The sequence below is a fragment of the Nicotiana tomentosiformis genome, chromosome 11 (genome assembly GCF_000390325.3).
Source record: "Nicotiana tomentosiformis chromosome 11, ASM39032v3, whole genome shotgun sequence".
Taxonomy (NCBI): domain Eukaryota; kingdom Viridiplantae; phylum Streptophyta; class Magnoliopsida; order Solanales; family Solanaceae; genus Nicotiana; species Nicotiana tomentosiformis.
The window spans coordinates 123,812,722-123,835,616 of record NC_090822.1 but is presented as its reverse complement, the minus strand read 5'-3'; the positions used below and the strand labels follow the sequence as shown (position 1 = coordinate 123,835,616).

The 22,895-nt window shown below is 34.5% G+C and overlaps 2 protein-coding genes across 3 annotated transcripts; one reads left to right on the top strand and one right to left on the bottom strand.

Annotated features, from left to right (window-relative positions):
- Nucleotides 1-2,637: 2,637 nt before the first annotated feature.
- LOC104086421 (linoleate 13S-lipoxygenase 2-1, chloroplastic-like) lies at nucleotides 2,638-12,199 on the top strand. 2 transcript variants are annotated; one of them, XM_009590666.4, is made up of 10 exons: nucleotides 2,639-3,055; nucleotides 4,896-5,164; nucleotides 6,888-7,125; nucleotides 7,786-8,103; nucleotides 8,335-8,420; nucleotides 8,799-8,909; nucleotides 9,529-9,830; nucleotides 10,394-10,660; nucleotides 10,851-11,191; nucleotides 11,710-12,199. In XM_009590666.4, exons 1-10 carry the CDS (start codon nucleotides 2,710-2,712, stop codon nucleotides 12,126-12,128), a joined length of 2,697 nt encoding a protein of 898 aa, XP_009588961.1. In that variant the 5' UTR covers nucleotides 2,639-2,709; the 3' UTR covers nucleotides 12,129-12,199. The 2 variants fall into 2 exon arrangements, with proteins under 2 accessions (XP_033509346.1, XP_009588961.1); XM_033653455.2 differs by lacking the exon at nucleotides 10,394-10,660 and having other exon boundaries at nucleotides 2,638-3,055.
- A 515-nt stretch (nucleotides 12,200-12,714) lies between these two features.
- On the bottom strand, nucleotides 12,715-21,433 carry LOC104086422 (G-type lectin S-receptor-like serine/threonine-protein kinase RLK1). The gene is made up of 2 exons (XM_009590667.4): nucleotides 20,772-21,433; nucleotides 12,715-14,872 (listed from the first exon to the last, which is right to left on the bottom strand). Exons 1-2 carry the CDS (start codon nucleotides 21,298-21,300, stop codon nucleotides 12,990-12,992), a joined length of 2,412 nt encoding a protein of 803 aa, XP_009588962.1. The 5' UTR covers nucleotides 21,301-21,433; the 3' UTR covers nucleotides 12,715-12,989.
- Between the last annotated feature and the right edge of the window lie 1,462 nt (nucleotides 21,434-22,895).

Genomic DNA, 22,895 nt, shown 5'->3' with positions numbered 1-22,895 from the left:
GTTATCCTTTCTTTCATGAAGACAGATTTGGGTGTATAATGTATTCACAATGTAGTTTGATGCATTAGAACCATTAATACTCATTTATATGCTCACTTGGCAAGATTATGAACAGATAAATTTGACTATTACACATGATAAAAAACAATACTCAGCGTAAAACAACCTTGATCAGAATTTATTACATGTTCATCTTGACATGTGAAAACGCATAGCTCCCCCCTTTCCACTAGTTATATACAGATCAACAGTTACCAGCACAAATCTAATCTCTAGTGATGAGTTTCTCATAGAGATTGATAAGGATTTTGGAGTACTCTGCATATTGTTTTAACGTTTTGGTTTGAATGCTCAAATTCTTTGACATGATATCAGAACGAATATTTTATAACCAAAATTGTTCTTATGATGTCTAATAGTAACATTTATCTAGCAAGAAAGGACCTTTTGCTTCCTTTTGATCAGCTGCTAGAACCACATCTATAGCAATGTACAACATTCATCCATCCTTGGCTTCAACTTTATATTTAGATATAAAGATATACCGCGGCGGAAATTGCACAGCAATGAGGCTCATCTTAAATAGTAGTGCTGAAAGTATAAGGGAAAGGTGGAGTAGTCACTTCAACAGATCCATCAAGCATTTGAGTGACTTTCCTCATAGTAGGCCTCATCGTTGAATCTTCTTGGATGCACCAAATACCGACCATCACAAAGTACAAAAGCACAAATTGACAAAGAGAATGAAGTTCAAAATGTGGGACAACTCTAGAATCAAAGATTAAAAATCAGATTTTGTATAAATTGTCAAATATAAAATATAAGAGGAAAACATGAAGAGAAAAAATCAGGAAAGAGGAATTGAAGAAGAAAGAAGGGTCTAACTTCTAAGAGAGTAAGAGCATACACAACGAGAACTTGAGGGCATCCGGCTCCGGCAGAGGGTTGTAGCAGCGATCAAATCATCAAAAGATTGACAGGCAAAGAAATCTAACTTTTTGATTTGAGAATTAGAAAGACAGAAGGTGTGTTGGCACTTGGCTGTTTTTGTTTAAAATGAACTGTTTATTAGAAAGAGAAAACGCTTTATGTTTTATGTATTAAAAAGAATAAATTTTAGTCTAAAGTAAGTCAAAAAGTGTCCTTTGGAGTTGTTTGAGAATTACATGTCGGTAATTTGTGCTTTTTGAAATTCTTTTTGTAGTTGTTCGAGAATTACATTGTCCTTAATTTGTATTTTCTGATATTTGTTTTGTAAAAAACAATTGTGCTTTCTGATATTTTTTTTTGTAAAAAATAATAAAATAGCACACTGCTTCGAGCGGCATTCGAACCCACATGTTCTCTGCGCGAACCAAGAACTCTTACCATTGAATCCAAGCCTCTTTTGTTACTGGGTTCGGCAAGATATATTTATATAGAAACAGTAAATTTTTCAATACAATTACAGGGTCTCGAAAAAAGTCACTGAATTCGCCCGAACCCGCACCCTCTACTGTAGCTCCTCCCCTGCGTATCACCACTAGGGGCGTATTCAGCTCTTTAATACCTAATTTATCTGAATTCGATACTTTTAACGCGGAACATAAATTTGGGTATAAAAGTTCACAAATATTTGATTGAACCCATAATTTTAACAATATAATGGGTTCAATGCTAAAAATCTTAAAGGTTGAACCCATAAAATTTAAATCCTAAATTCGCAAAACGCTACTGTATCTAATACCCTCATGTTCAATGAACTATATACCTACCAAACTAAAGGGCTAGCTCATAGGTAATTTGGCAAATTGTCCTTATATACATAGTCTAGCCTTTTTCCCATCCAATCAGTGAAGGAATTAGAAATAAATGGATGCACATGTTAAATGACTTTCTGCATACCCTTTTTTATGTTATTAAATTTGTTTTAATATATTGATAGAGATTTGCTAATATTAGTTTTCAATCACTCGCACACACTCTCTCACTCTTTCACACACACAGAGAAAAGGAATTTGGGAGAAGCTGTTCGCACATTAATTTATGATCTCTGCAGACTCTCTAAAATATTGTCGCATCTGTATCGGATCCTTCAAAAATACACTATTTTTGAAGGATCCGATATGGCGATATTTTCGGAGAGTCGAATAACATAGTTTATGATACTTTAAATCTACATGTCCTCGATGTTTACCCCAAAACTACTAGCATTAATTTTTAAAAATAACTTTTCCAAAACAAAATTTCCACCCATCAAACAAATACTCTACTAAAAACCATTTCGTATATATGGAAAATAAAATTTTCATGAAAAATGATTTTCATCGTACGCTCAAAGTAGTATAGTGAAGTTTTCCTTGTCCTTCTCCTTATAAGCTAGATTATCCACTTTTTTTCTTTTCTGTAACTCCTCTCTGCAATCGATTAATCTTCTCCGTACCGTTTCAATTTTATCAGATTCTCCGAAGGGACTAGACACAAATTACATATATCTACAACTACACGTTTATCATTTGGAATTATCTGTAACCCTACTTTCCATGCAATAACTAGAGCTAAAAGCCAAAGACATCACACAAAAAATAAAAAGACTCTATACTTACCCCAAGCTAAGCAAGAAAATGTCATCTATATAAAGAGAACCCTTAGCATAATTTAAAGCAAATCATATATCCTCTTAACCTTACATCCCAAAAATACCAAAGAAGAGAAAAAGAAAATTAAAGAATGTTGAAGCCTCAGCTTCATCAAACATCACAATCTATAAAAACCCTAATCCCATGGAGTACTACTAAATCATTTGTTTCAGGAGAAATCTTGGCCTCTTTTCCCATCAATATTTTAAATAAAAACCTTAGACAAAAGAAGAATTTTAGGGTTCACTATTATGCTGCAAATAGCACAAAAGCTGTGCTTAGTTCTACTGAGAAATCTACTAGTGTTAAAGCAGTGGTAACTGTCCAAAAAACTGTTGGAGGCACTAACTTAGCTTTAACAAGGGGACTTGATGATATTGGTGATTTGCTTGGTAAAACACTCCTTTTGGAGATTGTTGCTGATGAGCTTGATCCTAGTAAGTGCTCTCTTTTTCCAAATTTTTTTCCAGGTATACGGGTTGGAACGAGGGGCAGATCCAGAGTTTAAACTCATGGATTTAACCAATTTTAAAGTTTTTAGTATTAAACTTATTGACTTTTGAAACAGATATCTATGCTAGCTTAAAAGATAGGAGTATTGCGGTTCAATAGAACTCGGTCCGTTCAAAAGTAATAAAGATTTGGATTTAAAAAAACAGAAGTACCAAGATGATAATTTTCAAAAAATTCAAAAATTAAAGGACGTGCATTAGGCAGTATGGGCTATGCATTGCTAGATGTAAAATTAGTTTGAAATTCAAACAAAGACTTAATTAATGACACTACATACAACTTGAACCAATATTATTTGTGATGAATATATAATGAAAATATGAAATAAACAAGTTAGTAAGAATACATAAAATTTTAATATGAAAGGAACCTCTCCCTTTTCCGTTCCTTTTTAATCTTTTAGTCAATGAATAAATTACTGCAATTGGGAAGTGGTTTGAGGGTGTTTTTTTAAAAAGAAAGTTCTTTTTTCCACTGTCAAATTCAATCAAAATACGAGTCTATATAATTTTCACAAAGTTTTTTTTGAAACGGAAAATCAATTTTATTCCTCTTGTTTTATTTTACGTGAACTTATTTGATTGAGCACAAAGACTAAGAAAAAAAATACGAAACTTCTAGTCTTTATTATATTATGAGATTTATATGACTAAAAAATTAGTATTATTAAGGATAAAATCAAAAGTTTAAATTTAAGTTATTTCCAAATATTAAAAAAAAAATCATTTTTCTTTTTCTTAAACAGACAAAAAATAAAAAGGATCAACATAACATGGAATAGAGTGGTAAAAGAAATGTCCTTCTGCATACATCAAATTTCAAATCAGCATCTGTTGTCTAACCTTTTATAATAGTGAAGTAAATAATTGTACTCTTTTTTTCCAACTAAGGCAATTAATTTTAGTACTTTTTTTTATAGTAAATAATTATACTTAGATAAGCCATTTGTGGATGCTATTTCGTTTGCTCCTTCTATCGCATTCACTCAGTTCAGAAACAAAATACGAATGTACGTAACGTGCAAAACTGAAGCAAACTGCACTTTGAACATTTTTTTCAAAATTGAAAACAATTTAAATAATTAACCCATAACTTTGAAAAATAAGTGATTTACGCTATTACTGAAAATTTCTACAGAATCAATTTGAGGCATTATATATCTTTAATATCCTCCCGTACATAGCACGTTATAGGGTTAACAAGTCGGTTGAAGATAAAAGTTTGTTTACCACCTCATCTTATTAAAAAAAAAACATAATCATGCAAAAGGCCATTCAATCTCTTTTATGCTAATTTCTTGCTTTATAATTGTTCAAGTTCTTCCTCATTTGTTCGCTACAAAAAAAAGGTAAAATTTAACTATGAAATTTGTCACTAATCTATTACTCCCTAAATAGCCCGTAGCTGATAAGATTTTTTGGTAATCCTTCGTTGAATTGGTTTAGCGACGGAAATATGTTGTTTATGTTGTTTAGCAACATCCGCACCGACATTAATTCCAGTTTTTTCTTTTGTCTTAATTACTAATATAATTTCCTCTCTTGTTTTGCGACTTTTATATTTAATTTTTTTCTTTTTGCAATTGTTATTCTTTGAATATTTTTTTCTTTTAAGTTTCTCTTTTGTTGGAGCTATCGATTCTTTAGTGACTCGAACCCACAACTTTAGAATTGTAGATGGAGGATGCTGACCATCCGAGAAATCACTCTTGTCGATATTCTTTGAATATTATTAATTATTTTGTTCTCTATTCATCTTTTAAAGAGGCTGGAACAGAAAAACCAAGCATTAAAACGTTTGCACATCGTGGACGAGATGTGGATGGTGACACACATTATGAGGCTGATTTTGTAATTCCTGAAAACTTTGGGGAGGTTGGAGCAGTTTTAGTAGAAAATGAGCACCACAAGGAAATGTATGTCAAGAATATAGTAATTGATGGCTTTCCCCATGGCATAGTTCATATTACTTGCAATTCTTGGGTTCACTCCAAATTTGATAATCCCGAGAAAAGGATTTTCTTCACCAACAAGGTTTGCCAAAAATTCCCTCTTCATTTATGCTTTTGTTTTTTAATTTTACCCAAAATAATTACTATCCTATTATATTTTTGGAAAAAGAGTAATGATTTTTTCTCATATTAGCCTAATTATAAGTATTAAAGGGCGGGCAATCTGATGCGCTAAGCTCTCACTATGCGCGGGGTCGGGGGAAGAGTCAGAATACAAAGGTCTATTGTACGCAGCTATACCTTGCATTTTTATAAAAGGTTGTTTCCACGGCTCGAACCCGTGACCTGCTGATCACATGGCACCAACTTTATCAACTTTATCTTTTACATATATTTCGTGATTTAGATATGATTTCTTCGTCAAGAATAAGAAATAGCTGGTTGATTTTCGTAGTGGATAGGAATATGATCTAACTATAGAAGAATGGATTCAAGTTATATTTTCCAGGTTACTGCTTAATGCTTATAATCAAATGCGGACCCAGAATTTTACGGGACGAGACACATTATTCTGCTCAATCAATGCCCCCTAAATGCTTTTATTATTCAGGGTACCAACTGCTTTAAATTAACCATTTTCAAGTATATATATATATATATATATATATATATATATATATAGGATTTCGGCCGAAGTTTACGGGGTCCGGTGACCCCTCACCCATACACATGGGTCCGCCTCTGCTTATAATAGAAATTTACTTGTAATTATTTTATAATTAGCGACTTAATTGTATAACCTTAATAAAACTCAGTAAAATTATCGTATCTTAAAATAAACAGTTTAAAGTACCCTATGAATCTTTGCTAATCACTATTATGTGCTTTACCTTCTTTTCTTCAAAAACTAAAAAGAATCTAATAATCACGTCCATATTTCACCATCCCAATTTCGTTAGTACCCGACCACATAGGGATAACATGATACACTAAACTTTCGCTATGCATGATATAGGGGAAAGAGTTATACCGCACCGACTCTTATATACACAGTTTTGTTATGCATTTTTACAAGAAATTATTTTTGCAACTTATAATATCCTGATCACTAAAACAATCTTATGGTTGCGTCAAGCTCCCTTTTGTACAAGACCACATATACTAACCTAGAACATTGTAGTGGTCCATTCCATATACAATGTTTTTGTTACATCTCACTTATAAAGTAGACAAATGTATTAAAAAAAGTATATTGTGGACCTAGTGGTCCTATTAATTGCATTTAATTATTATTACACAACCACAGGCTGCTCTTCTTGTGTACTACATTTCTTCTAGCAACATGTCTTTTGTCTAATGGGTACACAACAACATGCATGCAGTTAATTATCCAACGTTAAAAATAGTCTACTGACATTTAGGTAACTCCTAGGACTCATACGAGAAAAAAGAAAGAGATTAGACAAACCAGTAATTTCGGACACATCACTGGGCGGGGCAGTTCGGTACACTAAGCTTTCACTGTGTGCGGAATTTGAGAAGGACCGGACCATAAGGGTCTATTGTACGCAACCTTACTCTGCATTTCTATAAGAGGTTGTTTCCACGGTTTGAACACATGACCTCGTGGTCACATGATAATAATTTTACCAATTACGCCAAAACTAAAAAAAAAATTACTTCGTAGGGACGATTTGATAGTCAAGAGATTACAAATTTAGTGCATTACGTATATTTGATTTCAATAATTTCTTTATTGCAAAATATTTTCTAATTCCCTCTTTTATTTCCATATTGATACACAGTCATACCTACCATCTCAAACGCCAAGTGCAATTAAGAGATTAAGAGAAAGAGAACTTGTAATAATGAGAGGTGATGGATTTGGACAACGTAAACAATTCGAGAGAGTATATGATTATGATGTATACAATGATATTGGAGATCCTGATGCTAGTGATGATACTAAGAGACCAGTACTTGGTGGTAAAGAATTCCCTTATCCTAGAAGATGCAAAAGTGGTGGCCCACGAAGCGAGAAAGGTACTCCCGACGTTTCAATTTATATGACACATTTTTTTTAAAACAAATTCATGTCATTTTTCTTAGGATAGACCAAAAAGGAAAAAGTGTAACGGAAATTAGGACAAAAGGAGTATATACTATTTTTAAATAGACTTAAACTTATACTCTACAATAACAATGTAAATAATTTTTATATTATTATGTTATTTTCTGATTGTTTGTCGTATTGTCCAGATGCTAATTTTACTTATTATGGGTAGTTATCCGTGGTTATCTTTTAAGTGGCATGATAATATGAAATTTTTATTAAGTTTATAGAAGTTAAACTTTGATTGAATCTAAATTATATACATTAACAGTGTAAAATAACATGTTACCATAGTTTGCATGTCACCAAACTGCTTGTAAAAAAAAAAATATATCTATCAGTGTACTGTAATATCCAATAGCAAGTTAGTTATCGTTTTTACCAAACTACCACGTAATGCTTATCATATAAATATATGTAATTATCTTATAACTGACCAGATTATGTACATATTTTTTACACCGTCAATACATAACTCTTTTTGTAAAGTTTTTTCTTGATCTATAGTGCAAAAATTCAATAGTTTCCAATGATTAAAAATTAAACTCAGAATTGAATTTTATACTACTCATTTTGTGGTTGCATTGCAGATCCATTATCTGAATCAAAGAGTACCTTTGCATATGTACCAAGAGATGAAGCATTCTCAGAACTGAAGGACTTATCATTCAGAGGCAACACCCTGTACTCAGTTCTACACGCGGTGGTGCCGGCGTTGAAGTCCGCCATCAATACGGACGACGGATTTCCACATTTTCCGGCCATTGACTCACTGTTCAACGTCGGAGTAGACCTTTCACCCCTTAACGATAAAAGTAGCCTGTTGAATATCATACCAAGGCTCATTAAGGCCATTTCTAATACCCGAAAAGGTGTCTTGCTCTTTGAAACCCCTGAATTGCTTCAAAGTAAGTCCCCATTATTGCTCGGATCCATCAAAAATTCATAAATCAAAATATTATATTGAGAACTTATATTGCTCGGATCCTCAAAAATGATGTCACGCTCATCTGAATTTCCAACAATGCATAATATATCTGTTGAAAATAAAAAATAAAAATAAACTAGAAGTAATTTTATTGCACCTTTGGTAAAGTTCTTGTAAAAATCTAAGTTAAATATTTTCAACGTTATTGCAGGGGACAAGTTTTCTTGGTTTAAAGATGTGGAATTTGCTCGTCAAACCTTAGCTGGTTTGAACCCATATAGTATACGCTTGGTTACGGTATGATTCCCTTAATTAGTTATTTTTATTTCATTTTATCATACTGTATTACTTAATTATTGTTTTAGTGCTGATCAATCCTTCTTTTTTTCTTGTTATAGAAAGATTATTGCTCATTAAATAGGTCGTTTATAAATCAAGGCATACATTATGGTTAAAAGATGAAATTATCGATAGAAACACATAACTAAAAGGGATTTGTACACAAATAGCCGGCCGGATTCGTTTAGTTTTCCTAAGCAGTATACATAGGTTATACACGTATTATATATGAGTTATACATATAATATATATTCGCCGGTTATTTTTAGTATAAACAGTTGAGTGAATGACTATTTATGTTAATTCTTTGAACTAAAATACTTCATGAAAAAACAGGAATGGCCATTGAAGAGCAAGCTAGACCCTGAGATATATGGACCTCCTGAATCAGCAATCACAAAAGAGCTAATTGAGCTAGAAATTGCAGGATTCATGACTGTTGAAGAGGTATATATAAACAAATCCTTTGTTTTGATATATATATATATATATATATATATATATATATATATATATATATATTATGAGAAAAACACATATTTTATATTTTCTTTGTGGACACACGATATCCAACAGTTGGCGGAAGTACACAAATAATCATTCTTAGGGTTGTTATTTAGGAATCAGCCAACGCCTATTTTGTCCTGAAACTTTAAAATAAAAATCTTAATTTCGGTACAATTTAGGACATTTGTATCAGAAAATTGTAGCAGCCCTTTAGAGTGGCTACTTGGTGTCATTTCTAGCCAATGGTTGGATCCCTTTATTTGCATAAATGGCTTCTTTTAGGCCAGTATTTAAATTATCCCCCCCCCCCCACCCCCCACCCCACACACACACAATTATTCCAATGAGCTAAATTTGTCTGAAAAAGAATAGGATTCGTCCAACCACTTTAAAGGTGAAATTTAGTCCATTGAACTTACAGGGGATATAATTTAAACAGTGGCCTCAAAAAAGGCCATATAGTGCAAATAATCCACCGTAAAGTCTGTGCTTAATTATACAGATCTGTACATAGTCTTCCTTCTGTCTTAACTAATTCTTGAATTATGCATAAATGCAGGCAGTTAAACAAAAGAAGCTGTTTATTCTAGATTATCATGATTTGCTGTTACCATATGTGAACAAAGTGAATGAACTCAAAGGAAGTGTGGTATATGGATCAAGAACTCTATTTTTCTTGACACCAGATGGCACATTGAGACCTTTGGCCATTGAGTTAACAAGGCCACCAGTATGTGATAAACCTCAATGGAAACAAGTATATTGCCCTACTTGGCATGCCACTGGTTCTTGGCTTTGGAAGTTAGCTAAAGCTCATGTTCTTGCTCATGATTCTGGCTATCACCAGCTTGTTAGTCACTGGTAAGTGATCAGGACACATGCATTATATCAGCTTGCTATTTGGCCGGAAAAGATGGTCCGAATGTCCAACTTCTTATCTCACTCATCATTTAGAGGTTGCTTAGATAAGTTTATATTATAAATAGATTGAACCAGTTTATATTTATTTTTTAGTTTATCTCCATGTTTGGTAAATATTAAAAGTTCTCATAAACTAAAATCTATAAGTAGGTCACTCCCATTTTAGTCATTATAACGTAAAATAAGTTTTCAAACACTTTCTCCCCTAACATATGAACAACACTTAATTTCAGTTTCAAGACTTCTATTTAAACATGTAATTGCTATTTTATAAAATTAATTTTAGTACTTATAGTTCGTTCAACACTTGATACTTATTAGCTACTTTGAATCAGTCGAACCAAACGGGCTCTTAGTAGTTTTGAGTAATTTATGGCTCATGTTATTCCAATTTCTGAGATTGAGAAACTTAATCTAAGTTCCATTGCCAAAAAAGATAAGTAAAAATTATCTACTTTCATCTAAATATTAATACTTGAAAAAAAAATTTCAAAATTTTGCAGGCTAAGAACTCATTGTGCTACAGAGCCATACATCATAGCAACAAATAGGCAACTTAGTTCAATGCATCCAATATACAGATTACTGCATCCTCACTTCAGATACACAATGGAAATAAATGCCATAGCTAGAGATGCTCTTATTAATGCCAATGGCATTATTGAGAGTTCATTTTTCCCTGGCAAATACGCCATGGAGTTAAGCTCGGTTGCTTATGATCTTGAATGGCGATTTGATCGACAGGCACTCCCTGAAGACCTCATTAGTAGGTACTAATTTACTACTATCTGCGTATTTTAACATGTCAAAATTTTCATGTTACTGGTCCTATTTATTATGGAGAATTACATGCAATTATGTTTTAAGTGATCTGATAGTATAAAAATTATTTACACTAAGAATACCGAGTGTTCCATTTTATCCTTCCATATAACATGCTATTTGTGCAAACTTTAACAGGGGAATGGCCGTGAAAGATCCAAATGCACCATATGGTTTGAAACTAACAATAGAAGACTACCCTTTTGCAAATGATGGTTTAGTATTATGGGACACCCTTAAACAATGGGTAACAGACTATGTCAACCACTACTATACAGAAACCGAACTCATAAAATCCGATACAGAACTTCAAGCTTGGTGGACAGAGATAAAAGATGTTGGACATGGTGACAAGAAAGACGAGCCGTGGTGGCCAGAACTAAAAACCCCAGATGACTTAATTGGAATTATCACAACAATAGTTTGGGTGACTTCTGGACACCATGCAGCAGTAAACTTTGGACAATACAGTTATGCAGGTACTCACCTTAGCCTTTTGTATTAGTTTCTTATATTAGTAATATCACTTATTATGAACGGTTGCTTTTGTAGTTCTTTTAGGTGATTTGCTGGTGTAAGAGTTGTTTTATAGTTACAATGGACAGTTAACTTATAATTAACTTTTAGGTGAACTGATAGTGTAAAAATTCTTTTATAATGCCAGTGTATGGAAATTAAACTCATTTTAAAAGAGTTTAAGTTTTATGCACAACAGATTCACGTCATTGATAAGGTTATTACGAGTACATCCTTGATAAGCATTAATAGACAACTTGACAAAAATGGTTCTCCTAACCAACATACGAAAACATATTAAACTACACTGATATCGTAAAAGAATCTTTACATTATTTGTGTAAATAAAAAGGAAATAAAATACATTTTCATAATCCCACTTTCTCAAAATTTATTAAAAATGAAAGTTTCATTTTGTACTAATTGAATTTATGTTGTCTCTTCACTTCATAAAATATTGATTTTGCTATTGCATGTGTAGGCTACTTCCCAAATAGGCCAACAACTGCTAGAGCAAAAATGCCAACTGAGGATCCAACTGATGAAGAATGGGAGAATTTCTTGAAAAAACCCGAGGATGCACTATTACAATGCTTCCCTTCACAAATCCAGGCAACAACAGTCATGGCAGTTTTGGATGTTTTATCAAATCATTCTCCAGATGAAGAATATCTTGGAGAGAAAATAGAACCTTACTGGGCAGAGGATCCTGTGATTAACGCAGCGTTCGAAAAATTTTCTGGAAGATTAAAGGAACTTGAAGGGATTATTGATGGTAGAAATGCTGATTGCAATTTGATGAACAGAAATGGAGCTGGAGTTGTGCCTTATGAACTGTTGAAACCATTTTCTGGACCTGGTGTTACCGGAAAAGGTGTACCTTATAGCATTTCCATTTGATTTTCATGACATGAATTTTGTAATAAGATGCAAGTGAAAGAACAATAATGCAAGCCAAATGTGCTATTTTTTCTTTTGCAAATGCTCATTTATATGCTCACTTGACAAGTTTCCCAAGTGAGCAAGAAATTTCCCCTTGAAAATTAGTCTTTGACCGAGCAGAAGAAAACTTAAATTCTGGATCCGCTTCTGACACTAGTAACGAGCCAATTGTCATATCGCTTTCAGTTTAGGACAATGCAAAATTTGGTGGTAAAAACAAGCAGTTGAGTAAGAAATGAAGTAAATTCACTTTGTCCATTTTTTGATTCCATGATAGTAAAAATAACATGGACATACAACCACTTTAAATAGAATAGAGAAAATTGCCTTTGAAACAGAATAGACATTGGTTTCTTATTTAAGTCGTTAATGGAAGCCAAAAATTGCAGAAGATACATTTTACTATGTTAAATGGCTTCTGCTTTTGAATTTTAAGAAGCTAAATCTCGAATGACTAAGTAGGATTCCAAAGCCAGAAGGTACTTAACATAAATCATTTCTTAAACAAATCAAGGCCATCCACTTGTTCTCAACGCGGCAAAGATTATGAGCAATTAACTTTGACTATTACACATGATATGAACATCAAAACAATCCTGATAAGAATTCATTACATGTTCAGCCTGACATGTGAAAACGCGTAGCTCCCCCCTTTACAGTAGTTATACATAATACAGATTAACAGTTACCAACACCAAATTGAGAAAATTATACAGATCATACAACTTAAAGAACATGCAATATGATGAGTAACATTACCTTAGTATTTAGATATTAAAGATATACAGCGGAGGAAACTGCACACAATTGAGGCAGATCTTAAATAGTAGTGCTGAATGTATATGGGCAAGGTGGAGTCGTCACTTCAACAGATCCATCAAGCATTTGAGTGACTTTCCTCATAGTAGGCCTCATCGATGAATCTTCTTGGATGCACCAAATACCAACCATCACGAACCTCTCGAGCTGCTTCTTGTCATTCAAGGCTTCAGTATCAGTTTCTACCAAAGCTTCAAATTTTCCCTCTTGAAAGCAATCCAAGACCCAATCTGTAAGAATTGCCTCCGGTCCATAGCTTTCCTCATTCTCCAAGCTTTTCCGGCAAGTGATGATCTCTAGTAGCAATACACCAAAGCTGTAAACATCCACCTTAACCGTGACCTGACTATTCCTGAACCATTCTGGAGCAACATAACCTCTTGTTCCTCTAATATTAGTAAGCGTTCGGCTCTGGTTAATCCTCAGCAGTTTAGACAATCCAAAATCTGATATTCGAGCAACATAATAATCATCAAGAAGAATGTTTTGAGGCTTTATGTCACAATGGATAATCTGTGTACTGCACTCTTCGTGGAGGTATGCAAGTCCCCTTGCGATTCCCATTGCAACTTTTGTCCTCTGACTCCAAGTAGGTTTTTGATCACAAAAAAGGTAACTTGCAAGAGTGCCATTACTCATATACTCATAGACCAACAAGCGATGAGGTCCCTCGTTACAATATCCAAGAAGACGGACCAAATTTTTGTGATGAGTCTGACTAATCACATTTACTTCATTCATGAATTCCTTCTCTGTCTCGTGAGCAACTCTATCCAGCTTCTTTACAGCAACAACGTTTCTTGAACAGATTGGCATTACCCCTTTGTAAACAATCCCAAAGGCACCCCTGCCTAGCTCATCCTTGAACTCGTTTGTGGCTTCGACAAGTTCTTTGTATGTAAAACTATGACAAATGGAGTCAGGTACATGACTTGCAGGACGAAATGTCTTGGCTTTCTTTTTGTAAACATGGAAGAATCCCCAACAAAATACACCAATAAAGACAACATTCACCAACACAGAGCTACCTAAGAGTGTGGACGACACAACTGCCCAATTTCGCCAATTCTTGCTTTGGCGTGATCCTGGATTTGGAAGGCCAGGACTTAGAGGAGGAACACCACCTTTCCTTATTTTAATAAACGCTTTCGCATTCAGACTGGTGTCTATTCTCCCATTCCAGAGTGGCAGCTTCTTTTTCCAGCAGCTATCGCTTCTATAAATGGCAACAGCACAAAAACAATCATTCAAACAGAAACGTTGGCAGTCTTGTTCAGTAGAAGGGCTAAGCTTCTGAAAGTCAGATGTTGGCCAATCAGTATCACGAACCGTGATAAAACTGTACAAATCTTCAGGTGAACCCCTCCCAACTTCATCACAACTTACAGCAGAATCTGGTTTGCAGTTGCCATAAGTATCATTTGGATCAAGTAGTGAATATCCTTTAGGACAGTTACAAACTGGTCTTTTGTTTGTACCAAGATTGCACACATTATTGTATCCACAAGCCCCTATTCCTCCTCCAAAAATATTGAAACATATATTATCTGGTTGAGACCATAAAATATTCCAGCCACTTCTATTAGAACTCCTCGAGCGATAATAATGAGTGAGAACTCCATCAAAGTTAAGTGTCACGCGGTGATAATTTTCCGAAGCTGAAGGGATGGATCTGGGAGTAAGAAATTGCCTTTGATTGTTTCTCTTCAATACATACATCATGCCATTCTCTTCAAAAACCAATTTATCACCAGAATTGGTTACATTTGTTTCGTCAAAAGTTTGACTGTTATAGTACGCATCATCATAATCTGAATTGGAAGGCACACTTTGTGTAACAAGTATCAAATTCCCATTATCAATCATGCGAAGATAAAATCTACCTGTTGAGACATAATATAATTAAAACGTTAAACTCATTATCGCTCTAACAGTTAATTGTCTGTCTAACGAGGGAAAAAATCAGGCCCAGACATGAGGGGCGCGTTGAGACATACAACTACAACTACGCCTCTATCTCAAACAAGTAGAGTCGGCTATATCAATCCTCACTGGCCATGTTCTTCATTTAAATTTCATCTCAGGCCATTATAAACGAAAAGTACTAGAACTCTATATTCTCTACTGGAATGAAAACCTCAAGTGAGGCTAAGATACTCCTAAAAAGCATAGGATCTAAAGTAAATATACTGACATGACTAAAACATATTCCTAACTCCACCGGTCTCAAGTTCGGATAAAGGAAGAGGATTGCAGTAGACTGGCAGCCAGTAAAAAACTAACCAATTAGTCATGATGATTCTCGTAATACATATACCATGTTGACACATTATATAATTAAACAATTAAAATGAGTCAGTCACACAATTTGTTAGGATCGGGAATCCGGATAGTGCGGAATTTAGCCAAACAACGGTATAATGACAATAACAAAGACAATAGAAGTTGATAATAACGGTAATTAAAGAATATAAAGAAGACACAAATTTAACGTGGTTCGGTCAAGGTGACCTACGTCCACAAGCAGAGATGAGCAATTTCACTAACCAACAAGAGTACAAAAGAAAGTACAAAATTAGGGTAAATACTCTAATTAATCCCAAATACCCCAAGAGAATAACCTCACAATATCACTCCAAAGAAAGGGTTCACACAAGTGTTTCCCAACACTCACTCTCTTACAAAATACTCTATAATGAAATAAAGGAGGAGAAAGAAAGACAAGAGTGAAAAACTCTTGAATTGGTGTGTTTGCAAATGAGGAGAAACTCATCTATTTATAGCAAGAAATCTTTGGCCTAATAATGGATATTATGTCATGGCAAATATCATGATCCACAAATTTGTTATAATGGATATTATGTCATGGCAAATGTCATGAACCACAAATTTGTTATAATGGATATTATGTCATGGCAAATGTCATGAAAATTTGGCCATATTACAAATCTCCACCTTGGTCTAATTTCGGCTTATATATAGTAAATTTGCTCCACCTTCTCTGCGAAAAAAACCCCCAATGGGAAAAATCATTATTCATAAATGCCAATCAAGTAGCTTGAACTTGGACACTGGAAGAGGTTTTGTGAACATGTCAGCAAGATTGTCTCTAGTGTTGATCTTCTGAACAGAGACTTTTCTTTCAGCAATGGTTTCTCGGATGAAATGATACTTTATATAAATGTGCTTCGTCCTCTCATGATATATTTGATCTTTAGTCAAGTGAATAGCACTTTGACTATCACAGAAAATGGTAATACCACATTGGTGTAAACTGAGTTCCGCAAATAGACCCTTCAACCATAAAGCTTCTTTGATCGCCTCGGTCACTGCCATATATTCTGCTTCGGTAGTAGATAAAGCTACTACATGTTGTAATGTAGCTTTTCAACTAATAGCGCAACCCCCGATGCAAAATACATAGCCTGTCAGTAATCTTCTTTTGTCAAGATCACCTGCATAATCTGAGTCTACAAAACCAACCAAAGTGTTAGTATTTCTCCCAAACTCCAAACATGTGTTTGAAGTACCTCGCAAGTATCTGAGAATCCATTTCACAGCATGCCAATATGTTTTACCAGGGCAAGCCATATATCGGCTTACCACGCTCACTGCTTGTGAAATGTCTGGACGTGTACAAACCATTGCATACATAATACTGCCGACTGTACTGGAATAAGGAACATATGTCATGTACCTCTCTTTTTCCTCTGACTGCGGGGACTGAGCAGCTGATAACTTAAAATGAGCAGCAAGAGGGGTACTAACTGGTTTAGCATCTTTCATGCCAAACCTCTCCAAGACTTTCTCCAAGTACTTCTTCTGGGTCAGAAATAGCCTGTTGGCTTTTCTATCTCTTTTGATCTCCATGCCAAGGATTTGTTTAGTTGCTCCCAAATCTTTCATCTCAAATTCACATTTCAGCTGACTTTTCAAGTTATGAATTTCTGTTAAATCCTTAGCAGCAATGAGCATGTCATCAACATATAATAATAGGTACACAAATGAACCATCATTTAACTTCCGGAAGTAAACACAACTATCACACATGTTCCTCGAATAACCATGACCCAACATAAAGGAATCAAACCTTTTATACCATTGTCTTGGAGACTGCTTTAATCCGTACAAGGATTTCTTCAACCAGCAAACATGATCTTCTTTTCCTTCAATTTCAAATCCTTCGGGTTGATGCATGTATATTTGTTCCTCAAGTTTGCCATGTAAGAAAGTTGTCTTAACATCAAGTTGTTCTAATTCCAAATCATACATGGCAACGAAGGCAAGCAAGACACGAATAGAACTATGTTTAACAACAGGTGAGAAAATATCATTAAAATCAACTCCTTGTACCTGACTATAGCCCTTTGCAACTAATCGTGCCTTATGCCTCGCATCTTCAACCCCTGGAATGCCATCTTTTTTCTTGAAGACCCATTTGCAACCAACAATTCTTTTTTCTGATGGCGGCTTCACAAGAGACCAAGTACCATTCTTGTGGAGAGACTCAATTTATTCATTCATTGCAATCAGCCACTTGGCTGAGTCGGCACCAGAAATTGCTTCTAAATATTTTAATGGTTCTCCAATTTCTTCAGTTTTCTGTGCAACTGAAAAAGCAAATGCAACATAATCTCCAAACCTTAATGGTTGTTTACCTTCTCTTCTTGGTCTATGTTTGGCTATAGAATACTCCTCTTCTTCTGGTTCAACTTCAGGAGTCTCAACTTCAGGAATTTCAGCTTCTGTCTCAACTTCAGGAGTTTCAACTGTATTTTGCTCCAAAGTTAATGAGCTTGGCTCAGAAGGAATGCCAATCTCAATCTCCACTTGGTTCCGTGTACTCTTTCCTTTATCTGTATTACAAGAACTAGAAGACTCTTTTCTAGAATGTAACATAGAGGATTCATCAAAGGTTACATCTCTGCTAATTATAAATTTTGGTGCCATGGGATCAGGATACCATAGTCGGTATCCTTTCACCCCAGATGCATACCCAAGGAAAATGCACTTTTTAGCCCTTGGCTCTAATTTTCTATCATTTACATGCATGTGTGCAGGGCAACCAAATATCTTTAAATCAGAATAATTAGCAGGAGTATCTAACCACATTTCCTCTGGAGTCTTAAAGTTCAAAGGTGCAGAAGGAGCTCGGTTAACAATATAACAAGCTGTAGAGATAGCTTCTGCCCAAAAGGCATTTGTCAACCCAGCATTTGAAATCATGCAACGAGCCCTTCCAAAAGAGTTCTATTCATCCTTTCTGCCACACCATTTTGTTGTGGTGTCATTCTCACAGTACGATGTCGAGCAATTCCTTTATTCTTACAAAATTCGTTGAATTCATCATTACAAAATTCCAAGCCATTATCTGTTCTAAGCCGCTTAACCTGTTTTCCTGTTTGCTTCTCAATCAAAACTTTCCATTATTTAAAATTTAAGAAAATATCACTTTTATTTTTCAGGAAATAAACCCAAACTTTCCTTGAATAATCATCAATGAAAGTTAACATATACCTGGCACCACCTTTAGATGGGGTACGTGAAGGACCCCAAAGATCTGAATGAATGTAATTCAAAGTACCTTTTGTTCTATGAATCGTTGGAGATTTGAAGCTAACTCTTTTTTGTTTCCCGAACATACAATGTTCACAGAACTCCATATTTTCGGTACTTTGGCCACATAAGAGACCTCTTTTGTTGAGGATGGAAAGACCTTTTTTCACTCATATGTCACAATTTGGTGATGTCAGAATCTGATTTATCTGATATTGAAACTGTAGCAGCACCTGTAACAGTAGATCCAAAAAGAGTATACAATGTACCAGATCTGCGTGCTTTCATGATCACAAGAGCACCATGAAAAATTTTCAGAACTCCACCTTCACCTGTGTACTTGCACCCAAGAGATTCTTGAGTGCCCAAAGAAATGAGATTTTTCTTCAAGTCAGGAACATGTCTAACATTGGTGAGAGTTCTCACCACACCATCGTGCATTTTGAGTCGGACTGTACCTTTTCCAATAACTTTGCAGGCAGCATTGTTGCCAATCAAGACAACTCCACCTCCAATAGATTTATATGTGGTAAATAAATCCTGACTGGGACACATATAATAAGAACAACCCGAATCTAAAATCCACTCATTGTTAGATTTGAAACTATTATTAGTTGCTAAAAAAATAGTTCCCTCAGTCTCATCAGCAACTACACTTGCTTCGGCAGTGTCAGTATTTTTGTGCTCATTTTTCTTTTCTGTATGCTTTTCTTTGTTTTTCAATTTAAAGCATTCATAAATAATGTGACCTTTCTTATGACAATATTTGTACATGATATTTCTGCATCTGGATTTTGACCTTGATTTAGGTTTCTCACTATTTAAATCTTTCTTATTGGATCTACCTCTTATGAACAAGCCTTCCCCTTGGTTCCCACTAGTTTTCCCAGTAATATCTCTATCTATTTGTTCTTTTGATTTCAAAATAGATTTGATATCTTTATAAAAGATATTATCCTTTCCATAAACCATAGTATCTCTTATATGTTTAAACGACTGGGGTAAGGAAACAAGCAATAACACAGCTTGATCCTCATCTTTGATTGCAGCATCTATGTTACTTAAATCCATAAGAAGAGAATCAAAAGTATCAAGATGAGTAAGTATAGAGGTACCTTCAGCCATACGAAAAGTGTAGAGTTTTTGCTTTAGGTAAAGCCTGTTTTCTACTATTCTTTTCATATATAGGATTTTAAGCTTTTCCCATATGCCTTTGGCTGAGCTTTCTGCTGCAACTTCACGCAAAACCTCATTTGAAAGATTTAAAATAATACCTGCTTTTGCCTTTTTGTCTAAGACGGCAAACTCCTCGTCCGTCATTTTATCCGGCATCTTCTCCTTTCCTTGCAGTGCCCAATCTAAGCCATCCTGAATTAGGATAGCTTCCATCTTTAATTGCCACGTTCCAAAATTTGCACTTCGGTCAAATTTCTCAACATAAGACTTTGTTAGAGTCATTTTGGCTATTTAAACTAACCCGGTTAGATCTGGCTTTGATACCAATTTGTTAGGATCGGAAATCCGGGTAGTGCGGAATTTAGCCAAACAACGATATAATGACAATAACAAAGACAATGGAAGTTGATAATAACGGCAATTAAAGAATATAAAGAAGACACAAATTTAACGTGGTTCGGTCAAGGTGACCTACGTCCACAAGCGGAGATGAGCAATTTCACTATACCAACAAGAGTACAAAAGAGAGTACAAAATTAGAGTAAATACTCTAAATACCCCAAGAGAATAACCTCACAAGATCACTCCAAAGAAAGGGTTCACACAAGTGTTTCCCAACACTCACTCTCATACAAAATACTCTATAATGAAATAAAGGAGGAGAAAGAAAGACAAGAGTGAAAAGCTCTTGAATTGGTGTGTTTGCAAATGAGGAGAAACTCCTCTATTTATAGCAAGAAATCTTTGGCCTAATAATGGATATTATGTCATGACAAATGTCATGATCCATAAATTTGTTATAATGGATATTATGTGCAAATGTCATGAACCACAAATTTGTTATAATGGATATTATGTCATGGCAAATGTCATGAAAATTTGGCCATATTACACAATTCAACAATACTACAACAACATACTTGTATTTCCACGAGTGGGGTCTGGGAAGTGTAGTACACAGCGTTTACTCTTACCTTGTGGGGGTAAATACGCTATTTTTGATAGAATTTCGGCTCAAGAAAATATTTCAAAGATGGAATTCAACAATACCTTGAGAGAAATTAGCTTCTGATCTTTGAGAAACAAGGAAGCTTCCTCTTTCCAATGTTTGACTTGGCAACAAAGTGTCAGTTGGGTTTCTAAAACTTTCCCACAATGGATCAGTAGAATCATTTCCCATAATAACAAAATTTCCAGTGTCATTCATAAATCCATGGTCAATATTACCAAAAAGCGAATCAGTTCTCCAAATTGTATTTCCTTGTGCATCACTAAGTATGAGACCATTTTGAGAATCAAGCTGTAATCTTGATCCACGTGGCACTGGATTACTGATATTTGCATGCCACACTATGGTGTTTTCCCGTATGTTTGCATACCATATGCAAAGCAAGAATTGATCTTTATCTTGAAGTTTTTGGAACCCAAATGCAAAATCACCAGATGGTGAAAACCATGGGGTGGTTTCATCTGTTGCAGTAAGAGAAGTGCTAGTAGCTACCCTACCATTATTTTGAGCTAAATTGTGTAGTGGAAAGAGAAACAGAAACAATAGAACATAAAAAAGGAAAGAAACCATTGCAAGAAAACTTATGATTTGTTACACAAATCAAGAACATTACTCTACTCAGAAGAAAATTAATGGGGCTATTTATTTTTCTTAATTTGTGCGTGAGTTTTGGATCAACTACAAAGACTTCAGAGTCAACTTTTACTTTTCCTGGTAAGTTAATGTTTTGTGTCCTTTCTATTAGTATTGACTAGTGCTAATTAGTGAAGTACTATTGTGTGTATTTTCCCTTTGCCGGCCCCTCAAGGGTATGACCAATTAATAATATCACGAGGTAAAAATATTCTTCATTTCATGTCAAGAATTTATATAAGAAAATTTTAAAAAATACTTAAGTGTCACAGTTAGATTAAACCTGCGGCCTAAAATCATTTTTGAACTTATTTGTCATTACGCTATTTATTAATATAAAAAAGTTTATACATAACCAAGAAATTATTTTTTTACCCTAATAAATATTTTTGATGAAGGAGATTTCAATTGAACTCCTTGCCGCGACTAAGATATTTGTACTCTAAAACCACAACAATTGTGGTGATTCAAGAAAGGAGTTAGAGTTTTAATGCATTTTTAACCTGAATCTGGTAAAATTATTCATCTAAATGTAACCTTTTTCTTTTTTATAAGGAACAGATTTTAGACTATTGACTAGGTCAATTCCATAGTCTAGAATGATGAAACAAATAGGCAATCAACTTTATGGCCCTAGAACATTCAATGTATCTGCCCTACTTGACTTTACACTATTTCACAAGACAAGATTAACGAAAATCTTTAGCCAAATATGTTGGAAATTCAATAGTTTAACTGTTGACTAATCTCTTACTATAACAAGAATAAAAGAAAATATCTAGTAAATTGAAAGTGATCCTTTTTCTTGTCTATCCCTAAATTCAACAAAATACTTAATAGGTATCAAAAACTCTTATTTATTCTTTTTCTTGTCTATCACTAAGGGCATTCCCAACTGGAGTATTGGAGTTTAAACTTATGATTATATATAAGCAATTTCAGAATACATAACACTAATCTTCAGTACATTTTCTTTACATGTATGAACTTGATTAGCTTTGATCATTGAACCGACTTTTCAAGAATCCCTACATAGCAAGGAAGAAAATAAGCTTATATTTGCCTAAAAACAAAAAAGATTATATTGAAAAGTAGGAACCTACAGAATATGATATTGTTGCTACTTTAACTAGTATTTCCTAATGCAGTAATAGAAAAGCTAAAAGATCAGCAGTCAGAAGTAAACATTGCTGGCCAGGCAAGGTACTACCATAGACGTGCTCTGATTGCACGATGCTGCCCGAGTGACATCCACTTCATGACATTTGAAAAATGGATTGAACTCCAGCTCTTCTGATTCTTCTTTACTGAGAGTTGTATCAATAGTTATGTCCAGTGTTTTAAAAGGCGTGGGAGTAAGTCCAAGCGTTTCACATAAGCCTCAGCGAGGCGTAATGTCGCGGACCCATTTCTACCCAATGTAAGGATTTGGGCCCGTGACAGTAAGCCCCATAAGTATTTAATTTTTAATATTTTATAAAATAATATAATGATAGTAAATATTTATAAACAAGTAAAATTGCATAAAAATT